The 12,044-nt window shown below is 44.2% G+C and overlaps 1 protein-coding gene across 6 annotated transcripts in view; it reads left to right on the top strand.

Annotated features, from left to right (window-relative positions):
• The window catches only part of DOCK1 (dedicator of cytokinesis 1), a 645,511-nt gene that overhangs the window by 167,978 nt on the left and 465,489 nt on the right, over nucleotides 1-12,044 (top strand). For all 6 annotated transcript variants that reach the window (XM_053305327.1, XM_053305329.1, XM_053305326.1 and 3 more), the window contains exon 25: nucleotides 2,933-3,039. In XM_053305327.1, the coding sequence (XP_053161302.1) occupies nucleotides 2,933-3,039 (107 nt within the window). The remainder of the gene's footprint in view (nucleotides 1-2,932; nucleotides 3,040-12,044) is intronic.

The following is a 12,044-nucleotide window of genomic DNA, read 5'->3' as shown; positions in this document are numbered from 1 at the left end:
AAGGGACGCTTAGGAGCATTCATGTCTACTGCCCTGTTGAGTTCCCTGTTCCAGGTTCCCATCAGGGCATCGACAGAATCACCGGCCGCACCAACGTCAAAATTCTCCAAGGCCTTTTGAAATCCCACTGGGTCCAGCAGCCTTTTCGGACGGACCATCCTAATAGGTCTACCACCCCTGCAGAGGTGGATTGTGGCTGTGAGACCAAACTTAACCAGGTAGTGGTCCGTCCATGACAATGGGGAAACCACTGGATTCCCCACCCACGGAACACCCCCCTGATCCAAACAAAAGACCAAATTGAGTGCATGGCCGGCAACATGAGTCGGTTCAGAAACTAGTTGAGATAGGCCCATAGTTGTCATGGCTGCTATGAACTCCTGAGCCGCACCAGACAAGCCAGCCCCAAAGTGGATATTGAAGTCCCCCAGCACCAAAAGTCTAGGAGACTCCAACACCAACTCCGCGACCAGCTCCGTCAGTTCAGTTAGGGAGTCAGTTGGGCAGCGGGGTGGACGGTACACCAACAGAATCCCCAACCTATCCCTAGTTCCCAGCCTCAAAAATATGTACTCAATATAAGTCAGTTGTCTCACAGGGGCCCTGGTAAGGGAAATGGTATTCTTATGGACCACAGCCACTCCACCCCCCCGCCCACTTCCCCTGGCCTGTTCCACGACAGAGTAACCTGGTGGGAGAAGCTGAGCCCACACTGGACCACTCACCTCCCCCAACCAGGTCTCCATTATACATGCCAGGTCAGCTCCCTCATCCACGATCAGATCGTGGACAATTTCGGTCTTATTCTGAACTGACCTGGCATTGCAAAGGAGCAAGGCCAGATTCTGTGGGTCATTGGAGCTGCTCCCCAAGGCCGAAGAGTTGACAGAACAGTTGGAAGTGGAAACAGTTATTAAATTACTGACTTCCCTTCCCCTGTAATGGCCAGCTGCTCTGCCAGCGCCAATTCTTCTATTCCCCACCACTACAGTAATAGCTGCCCCTGAACTGCTAGGCACACCCCCAGCACCATCCCCCCCAAGAGAGCCCAAACACATGTCTGCAAGAGGCCTGGCCCAACCCAATCCCCCAGCCCTCAGTCCCACCCCCAAAGGCCCGGCCCCAAAGGCAGGCCCCCCTTGGTGGCTGGCTTCGGCGGCTGCCTACAGGCGGCCTGACGGCCACGCCAACGGCTACGCCTATGGCTAGCCTCCTTGCTTTTAAGCCTGCAAGCCCCAGAAGCCACTCCTCACACAAGCAGCTCCCAGGACAGGCGGCAGGTGGTAGAACTTAAGCAGTCTTGAGCAATCTGGGAGGCTGGCAACCAGCCAGCTGGAACTTGGCAGCCAACAAGCAGGCTGCACTCCATCTGGGCTGGACTGTCCACAGGGGGCAAAGCGGCTAGATGGTAAATCCCAGCAAGGCAGATGAAATGGCCCTGCTCCCCTGTTACCTTCCCATTTGCTTCGAGGCGAGCCTCCTTGCTTTTAAGCCTGCAAGCCCCAGAAGCCACTCCTCACACAAGCAGCTCCCAGGACAGGCGGCAGGTGGTAGAACTTAATTTTGATAATCAAATATCCCTGGGGCTGCCCTTTACAACAGGCCATGAGCATCTACTCCCTGAAGTAGTTGTGCAGGAGGCACCAGGTTCAGGGATGGACCTTTAAACTCATTCAAAATTCCCAGGTCCGGTGTAGCACTGTATGCAGATCTGCGGGCATGTGGATTCGTGGGAGAGGGGAGCCAGCTGGGTCACCCTTTCCTATTCTGGGTCACAGGACAGCTGGGTCACCCTTTGGGGCACGGGCAAGGTTGCACATCTCCATATAGGCAGACAGGCTGTCAGGGAACATGCAGCAGCTTGACGGCAACCGCCAGGACAAGGAAAGCAGTCTCCATGATACCCATCCCCACGAATTCCTTCAACACAGCAATCTGACTCTAGAGCCCCAATATCCTGACAGTCTCGTGAGGGAGCTGTCCATGGAAGAAGAGTATGTGATGCCATCAGGCATCATGACTGAATTTGCTCAGCAATTCTTTCTTCTCCCCTCTGATTTTTCTTCTCATGAGTTGTAAGGGGGTGTTTCCATGGCCCTTCACTCTCATTATTGAGCGGTGTGCCCAGGGCTGGGTGACTCTGTATTCTCAGCCGTAGAGCATTTCCCAAATACTGGAGCACCACTGACCCTGACGGCTGACCTTGCTCATGAGTAAGCCTAGAGAGTGCAAATCCCCAAAGGTGAAGGGGCTGCCCCCCCTTCCTCAACATTTTTGTGGGGGGAAAATAGAACTTGGCTTCTGAAGAATCCCCAGCTGCTGCTGCCTTTTGGACCTAATCCCACGTATCACCCCCTGCCCTATGCTAGGGGTGTGCACAAAATTGGCTGGCCCAGTTCGGTTTTAGTCAGAACTAGATTGGGCCAGTTCGGTCCAGCATCCCCTTGAACCCCTTCCTGCTTGGTTTGGTTCGCTGCAGGACCGAATACCCCCAGCCGTTTGGGAGTGGTGGTTCATAAATAAAATTTTATATGTGTGTATATGTCTTCCTCCACGTACTTACTCCAGGGGTAGCTAGTACAGCCACGAGGGACCTCTGGAGGTGCCTTCTCCCCCCACTGGCCTCCAAATTCCCCCCTCACATGGTTCGGGCACTCTTCATCCCATTTTGGAGACTGCTGTGCACATCTAATGGGCCTCTGCATGGCCAGGGGACTAAAAAAAGTGACTAAAATATATTTTTATTTTATTTGTTTTCTAGCTGTGTATCTTGATATTACAATCAAGGTGGGGAAGGGGAATGTGACTGTTCTGGTGTATAACACCTCTAGAGTCTTACATTTACTTTCCAAAATGTTTTATTAGAAATTGCCACCTATGGTGTTTTTGTATATACCTAAATATGATCTTTTTCCCTTCCTTTCTTTCATAGCAAACTGTTTACAGATTTTATATTGAATGTTCCAATGGGCCGTCTCACGATTCAGAAGTTGTACTGTTTGATTGAAATAGTTCACAGTGACCTTTTCACACAGCATGGTAAGGAAAAACCAAAGAATCTTTAAGGAATCATTAAAGTGTCACATTACTTATCTGCCAGTCTTTGTCAGTGCAAGCTGTGCCTCACTGCAGATAATAGTTGAGGTTGTAGCCAAGAAAAATCATTCCATTACTGGTACAAAAGGGCATATACTTGTATAGAAAAGGTAATACAAATATTGGGTTCTTTCACATGTGACAGCAAACCATGGTCTGGCCATCTGTGGGTTCATGTGTTTCCTCTCTCTGCATCATTCATTTCCTTTCCTGGTTCGTGACAAAATGGCATGCTATAAACAAGAAATTTGGGAGTAAGTTGGAATGTGGAGGCATAAGGAAAGAGGATGGCGAAAACATGGTTTGCTATTTCATATGAACATACCCCACTGAATTTTCCAATGTTGGAGATGCTGATTTGTGAATGAACATGGATTTCTCTATCTCCATCTGGCATGTTTAAGATCATGTATCCCAGTAGTGATAAATCTCTGCCTGTCCTATTTTAGAGAACACGTGGGGTTTATTTTAGAAAGCTAAACACTATACTCTTATTTCTGACTCTGACTCTGTGATTGTTCTGTTTCTCAGATAAATGATTCTGATAGTTTAAAAGATATTGGTGCACAGTGGCTTGATCTGTTGCCACCTGTAACTACCAAGGACTGACTGCTGATATTAAGGTTACAAGGGATTGTGGCTAATGGGAAGGCTTTGAAAGGGCTTTGATCTCATGTAATTCTTAATTTAAGTACGTGGAGGTGAATCCATTTGGTGGGTAGCACCAACATTCTTATAAAGATGTAATTAAGATGAAGTATGTACACATGAAATAATCACATTTATTCATTCATTCATTCAATTTTTATACCGCCCTTCCAAAATTGGCTCAGGGCGATATGTTCTTCTTCAGTTTCTTTCACATGTTCTTCTTCAGTTTCTTTACTTCCACTTCCAACTCCTTCCTCTGTTGTGTCACTTTTAGATTGTGAGCCCACTGGGACAGGGTGAGACCTCATTATTTATAAAGTGTCAGGTATGCCGATAACAAAAATAACAACAATGCTCTAATTCATGGAAGTGTGTTTTGCTTGTTTAAGTTATATCCAATACCCCTGCCCCCCGCATCCACTGATATATTTTCCTTAGGATATCTGTTCAGGAGGACAGAAGGCTCTTGAAAGGATAACTTCTATGGGTCTTTTGTCTTGGAGCTAGACTTAGCATACAGAGATCCATTTTATTCTGCTTCCATCTGAATCTTAGAAGTCACGTCCATCTCCTTCACCCTTTTCTAAGCTTGTGAGAGGTCACTGTGTACTGTTTGCATACTTAACATTTTCCTTGTTCAGTCTTGAGTGTCAGAATCTTTTCTTTTAAAGTATGAAAGCTGATGTTTTAAGGATACTGAATTTGGCGCCCAGTACCACACTCTTTGTGTGTGCAGTACAATCTCACAGTAGACAGAGCCCTAAAAATATTACTTTTGTGCTTAAGTACATTTTAAAGTACCAGCTCCTGCAGGGATCTCAAGTAGGTTTCACTGAATAGTCAGTATATTAGTGTAGGAGAGAGTAGTTATTCATGTTTTCAGACTACCAGGCTATATGGCTACCAATAAAAAGCAAATGTTGTTGTTTCTTGGATTCCTATCATTTTGTTTTCAGTTTCGACATTTTCTTTTTCTTCTCAGTGTTCCTTAGTAGCTGACTACTGGTCAGAGAAAAACATTACTCTCTTCCATGTTACATTAATAATGTAGAAAGTACCCTTTATTTTCCATTCTGGTTCATTATTTCTCTTGCAATTCCCCAGGTTTGTAGTTTAAATCTATGTGATGACGAGTAGCTGGCATTTTCTGACCTGCAGTACTGAGTTTATATTAAGACTCTTGGATCATGTAACTAGGCTTCTTGATTTGTGTTGACAGTCTAAATCACTAGTGACCAAATTAAAGTATCCCTGTTCGGGTAATAAAGTCCTAAATGCTATTAAATCTCAATTGGATAACAGTATATTGAGGCTGTTCTCACGAGCAGCCAAGACTGGGCTAAGGAGGCTAAGCCCAGGCTTGGCTGCTCGTAAGAACCGCTGGGAGCCGAGTGGCTCCTGGCAGCACCTCGGTGGCAAGCCACCTCATAAATGAGATTAAGGGAGTGAGCGCTCCCCTAGCCACTTTTACTTGCCCGTGTCAGCACTGGCTGCTTTCAGCTGTTGCTGACACACTGATGGGTGGCAGCCTTTTGCTGGGGCGATCCCCATAATGCACTGTGCATATGTGCAATGCATTGTGGGATTTCCAGGAGCTAGGATGACTCATCCCAGCCCTTGAACCTCTGCATTGCATGGGGCAGCAGTGGCTTGTTGGGGCACACGATCCACATGCCCAGCAACTCTATCCAGATAGTCTGTGGGGACGGTAAGCTGCTACTGCCTTCCCTGCCACCTACCCTCAAGCCCACTCATGAGAATGGCTCATAGTTTATAATCATTTTGGAGAGTTAGTTTTTATGTTTGGATGTTTTACATTTTACCTTTGAGTTGTATTGTATATTTTATTGTGTATTTTATGAAATATAGGAGATATATTTTTATCAACATTGATATTAATAATAATATTATTAATTGGGAGATTACTATATCATGCTAATATTTTTGTTAGGTTTTGTATTATTTCCACAAACAAGATAAAATAATGTCTATGGACCAAATAATCAAAGAGAGATAAAATAAATAAGACCCCATGACTTGTGTTTAGCTAATTGTCTGGAAAAATAAACCAAGGGTCTGAAAGTTTTGTAAAATAGTATTCTCTTGTTTACTGTCGACTTTACTTAGAGGTGAAGTCAGCATATTGAAAAATGAATCAAGTGAAGCTGGTGACCGGAACACAGGTTAGGACTATGATAAATAGGCTTCCTCCTACGTTGAAAGATGTGCAGGCCACAAATACTTCTACCAATGTCAACTTCAGACTTGTGTCCTGCTTGGATGAAACATGCTATAGAATTCTAAATCACCGTGCGCCTGTCTTTTTGTTGTTAACCCATACTTTTCCAGAAATATATAGCTTGTGAAGAAAGTCTTCATTTTAATTATGCTCAAGCATAATTGATGAGAAGCTGGATAAGTAAAAGCATGAAAAAAGAAGCTTCTGTTGAAAATATTCATAGCAAGGAGACACAAAATATTTAAATTTAATAATCTGTGCAGTCTGCATTAGTGCTTTAGGAACACTCTGGATATCAAGTGTACACTCAAGTGAATTTATAAACTAATGGTACCTAATCGATAAAGACTTCTTTTATCTAATTATAAACATCCAGAGACCACCCCTCCCCCCAGAACTCTATTAATTAAAAATGCAGGTCCTCTCAATATCCCAAAGATTAATTATTAATCTTTGTAAGCAAATTTGTTTGAGCAAGTATCCTGAGTAGTCTGCTTACTCATTAATAATTCCCACCCATAGGTGCTTATATGTGAGTAGAACTGTTGCTGCCCTTTCTATTTTATTTTATTTTATTTTATTTTATTTATTATTTATTCAATTTCTATACCACCCTTTCAAAAATGGCTCAGGGCAGTTTACACAGAGAAATAATAAACAAATAAGATGGATCCCTGTCCCCAGTGGGCTCACAATCTAAAAAGAAATAGACACCAGCAACAGTCACTGTCATTCATTTATTTTTATTAACATTTATATTCCACTCCTTTTCCAAGGAGCCCAGAGTGGTGTGCATAGTTATGTTTATCCTCACAAAAACCCTGTGAGATAGCTTAGGCTGTGAGATACGTGACAGGCCCAGAGTTGCTCAGAGAGTTTCATGGCTGAATAGGGATTTGAGCTCAGGTTTCCCTGATCCTAATCCAAAACTCTAACCACTACACCTTCATACCTGAAAAAAGCAGTAGCACAGGAATATACTGAGATGAAGTGACGCAAGGGGAATAGTTTCTAGACTCTGCACATTGGAAATAGTCAGAATTCCAGTTCGGAATTCCCAGCCCCTACCCACTGTAGGCAGTGCCTCACAGAGCAAGTGTCCCAGGGGAGGAGCAGGTTGGTGGGGGCTCTTTAAAAGCTGCCCATTGTGGGGGCGGCTGAGCAGCGCAGCTTCAGGGGGGAGGGGGGAGAAAGAGGGTTGTGGGGTTGCCGGGACACCAGTTCTGCTCAGAGCTTCAGCGTCGCTCAAGCTCCAAGCAGAACTACCATTCCGTCAGCCCTGCGTGCAGATTCCCAAGCTGTCCTATGGCACTCTCTCCCCACCCTACCCCCAACATCTATAATTTGCTGCACCTCCCAGCCGCCCCTGCCCCAGTGCTGGACAGCTTTTAAAGAGACCTACTACCCTGTTCCTACCCTGAGGCACTTGCTCCATGAGGCACTGCCACCTGATGGTGGGGGCTGGGAATTCTGACTATTTCTGACATGCACAGCCCAAGTGGTTTCCTTCTCCTGATGCGATGTTTCCTAATTTTTTCTGTAGAGTGCTTATGGATATAGCAGCTAGTTCCTTAAGTCATTACGTCATGCATGTACTGTATGTATGTTGCTTCTTGACAAGCTGAAGTGTCATAGAGCAGTGAATGAATCAAATGTTTGAACTTTTACCATCTTGAGATATCTCTGTCAGGCTAAAAAGAGATGCTCTCACCTTCATATATTCTGTATCCATATCGCTGACTAATTTGTTTGGTTTCTGGACTATACAGTTGTGAGTGCCAAACTGAGACAGGTGCATAATTGGCAGTTATGACACTTCAGTTCTATGATTTAAGTGAGCATAGTTAAAGAACTATAATGCCTGCTCAATATAATCTGGACAGAAACCTTAGTAACAGTTCAGCATCATATATCAACTGAGGGAATATAATTAGTCTCAGCATAATATTTGATACCTAAACCACAAAGTCAACCAAGTTTTGGAAAAGAATCAGGTCACACTTGATGTTATCTGTTAAATAGTATTCGTAAGCACAATTCTGTTATTAATATGTTTAATAACCCTAAAGCCTGCCTAAATTTAATTTGTCTTAATTTTAGGCTATCTCTAGAAGGTATCTACTACCTAAAGTTTAGGGATATGCAGAACGTTTCATGCTCCAAACATTCCAACTTGAAATGGGCCCTTTTGAGCTCTACACTAGGGATGTGCAATTCTATTCTACCTTGAATCAATTTGGGTTGAATTGGGGGTGATTCAGGGATTCGACATAGAATTGTCCTCAAAATAGAGGACCTGATTCGGGGTCAAGGAGAATAATCCCCAATTCGACCTGAATTGATCCAGGTGATTCTAGTGCCGTTTTCCCAGGGAGAGCTGGTCTACCAATTGGGGTTGGTGGGTAGACCAGTCCTCTGCTCCAGACAGCGTATCAACCTGCCTTAGAGGACTGGTCTACCTGGGTAGACCAGTCCTCTGAGGCAGGCAGACACACCAAATCCAGAGCGGAGGCCTGGCCTACCTGCGAATCCCAATTGGTAGACTAGCTCTCTCTGGACAAATGGCACCATTTGAGGCACATTTTTTTGCAGCTCTCCCTGGAAAAATGAGCCTCAAAATGGTTCTCAAATCACTCGGAGCAATTGGAGTGATTCAAGATGTATTTGTCAAGACAACCAGCAAAGCTGGCTGTTTTCAACAGAACAATTTGAGTTTTGTGATATGATTATAGTTCAAATAGATTAGCAAAGAATGGTTAGTGCACATCCCTTCTTGAAACAGAATGCCCTTCAAATGAAGGGCCTATTTTCAGCTCGGAATTTTGAGCTTGGACCAACCGCATTCCAAGTTGGAACGTTTCAAATGTTCTGAGCACCATTTTGTAGGCCCTTTCCTTTCCTGACAGCTTTTGGCACTGGCTTCTGATTGGCTTGTGATCTTTTTGCTTCTTGGTTGATTTGTTATGATAACAAATATGATTTGTATGATAACAAGCCAACCAAGAAGCAAGGAGATCCCAAGCCAGTCAGAAGCCAGTGCCAGAACCAGTCAGAAAGGGGAAAACTAGCCTCCAAAATGGTTTTCACTTGAAACGTTCGGAAATGGTTCTGTCAAAACAACAGGCTAGACTGGTTGTTATGATGGAATGTTCTGAGGATTTGTATACCATTCCAACCTCAGAACGGAATGGAAATCCCGTTCTGTGCACATCCTTACTAAAGTTGTAAATGGGGGTCTGTAAATACATATCCTTCCAAAGGATATGCATATCCTTGGAAATACATATCCTTTGGAAATATATATCCTTCCAAATACATATCTGTTCTTCTGGTGGTCTCAGCCTGTCACACAGATGAGCTTTGTAACTGTGTGAAGAAACATATGGAACCTCACAAACTTTTCTGCTTTTTCTCTCCAGGCCACCAGTTAGGCTCCTCCGCTCCATACCTAGGTTATGTGCTCTGCACACTCCTCCTCAGTTCTTTTTCGACCACTGAAGAAGATTCATCTCAAGTGGAACCTTGTGAGCTTTCTAGAACATATATTGAATTCTTTTATTTTTACTTTTTATTTTCTCTTTCCCTACTTTAATATTTATTTCTGTCATATTTTGCGCCTTTTATTTAATTTGGGTATTGCCTTTTTCACTTTTCTTCTCCCCTGTGAGGGGATTTCATCTTCTCCCGCCTGAGGTGTACGGCTGACAAGTTAACTTTCAAACGTTGCTCTCAATGCCATTCCTCCATCCCCTCTACAGATGTACACAGTCCGATGCCCTTGGCTGCTTTACAGGACTATATGCCTATACTTAATGACCCTCATCCTTGGATAGAAGCTCCACGACCAGAGCCTCCATCTGCTCTGGTGGAGAAACCTAATCCAGTGCTTCCTATGGAAAACGTGACGCTGGTGCCGTCAGAAAAAATCGCATGTCTGACTTGGACTCAAATTCTGAGGAAGACTCAGGAGATCCCTCTTCTGAAGACGATACTTCAGAGTCCGCCCATCAGGACCTGGTTGACAGCACTAAACCTCCATCCTCTTCAGAAGACCTGAACTCTTTCTCAGCCCAAGTGATCAAGATGGCTGCTTGCCTTGGACTGCACCTACAAGAAGAGGCTAAACCTTCTTCCAATTCCTTTTTTGATGTAATTGAAGGAGAATCGCAAAAAATTGTAGCACTCCCTATGAATCAGAGGAGTGATTCCCTCAATGTCTCTACTTTGACATTGCATGTGGGTTTTGGGACAAGTCATCAGCAGTGCCCTCTACTTCAAGGAAAGTAGAAAATTTCTATAAGGTGAAAACTGAGGAGTGCTCCTTTTTATACAAGCACCCAGTCCCAAACTCAATAGTTGTGGAGGCAGCACAGTCTAGCTCCAAGGACAGAATATCATCCTTCCCTATGGATAGACAGGGGCGTAAGCTAGATTTGATGGGGAAACACAAGCCTGTACTCAAGCTCTACTATGCAAATTAAAATAGTGAACTATCAAGCATGCATGTCTTGCTATAATCACCTGTTATGAGAAAAACTTTCACAACACCTGGAAATTCTTCCATCAGCAGACAGGGACCACATCCTTTCTTTGCAACAAGAAGGTTACAAGTTGAGTAAACAATTACTTCATACTTCTTGCCATCCCATGGATTGTGCAGCAAGGGCTTTGGTGGGAACCACCTCACTTCGTTGGCATGCGTGGCTACACTCTTTAGGGTTGAACCCAGAAGCAAGGACAAGCATAGAGGATTTGCCTTTCGATGGCTGCGCTCTGTTTGGGATGCATACGGACAAGACGATGGATGAGAGACGATGGAAGAGAAAGGTTCAAAAGATGAGAAACATGGCAAGATCCACGAGTTTCTCTACATTGAGTACAATAAGCCTTTTTGTGCACAAAGGTCCTTTCCACCATGTTCATTGACACTGAGCTACAACCAACCTTTTCACCAGTCTCAATACTCACAATTCAACTAACAGTGGGACCCTTCTCAAACTCCAAATCTAACCAGCAGAAGTCCAAGTCCACCTCCTTTTACGAGTTATCCATTTATGACTTATCTATGGATTGGAATCCATTTTAGATCTTACCTGCAATGATGGGAGCGTATCACATCAGACCCCTGGGATGCTATAGAATTTGTAGAAAGACCACAGGAATCTGGGAGAAAAATCACAACCTTGAATGTTACCCTACAGGAAGAGGTCGAAGCTCTGCTTCAAAAGGGATCTATAGAGCCGGTGCCTTCCCACTTAGAGAATGGATTATTTTCCCCATACTGTACTATACCAAAGTGTGATAGAGGGCTATGACCCATATTAGACCTAAGGCACCTCAACTCTTACGTAGAGAACACATGTTTCAGGAGGCTTACTGTTCCAGAGATCATGGTGCTCCTGTTGAAAGGGATGTGGTTTGTCTCCATAGATTTGGAGGACACCTACTACCATATATCGATTTGTCCTCAACACAGAAAATATCTGCACCTCCAAGTCGGCAAAAACATGTTCCAGTTCAAAGCCATGCCTTTCAGGCTCTCTTCGGCCCAAAGGGTATTTTAAAAGTGCATGGCTGCTGTAGTGGGGCACATTTAAGAAAGAGGAATACAGATTATTGCTTCTCTAAATGACTGGCTCTTAGCAGCAAAATCCCCAGATTTTCTTTGAAGGGATTTTTAGGAAACTATTTCAGTTCTAGAACAGTTGGGTCTAAGTATTATCTACAAAAACTGACCCCTGCACGCAGGAGAATGTTTTTTTGGGTGATTTTCTATTCCACCGAGGTTGCGGTAAGCCTGCCAGAAGATCGTATCCAGCAGATCAGAGAACTGGCTCATCAGTTGTGCAACTCTGCAACTCACACCGCACCTCAAATCTAGTGTATGTTAGGCCTGATAGCCTCCACTACCACTGTGCTGCCTATGGCCTGGACACCTTTCACCCAGTCAGGCATCACAATTCCAGGCTACTGGATCTTCCAGGTCACATACAGACTGCCCAAACTTGGTGGACTTCTTGCAGGAACCTCCTTCAATACATGCCATTCAAAACGTCCA

This window comes from Hemicordylus capensis, chromosome 3 (genome assembly GCF_027244095.1).
Source record: "Hemicordylus capensis ecotype Gifberg chromosome 3, rHemCap1.1.pri, whole genome shotgun sequence".
NCBI lineage: Eukaryota > Metazoa > Chordata > Lepidosauria > Squamata > Cordylidae > Hemicordylus > Hemicordylus capensis.
Note: the sequence above shows the minus strand (reverse complement) of the source record. Positions and strands in the feature narration are given on the sequence as shown.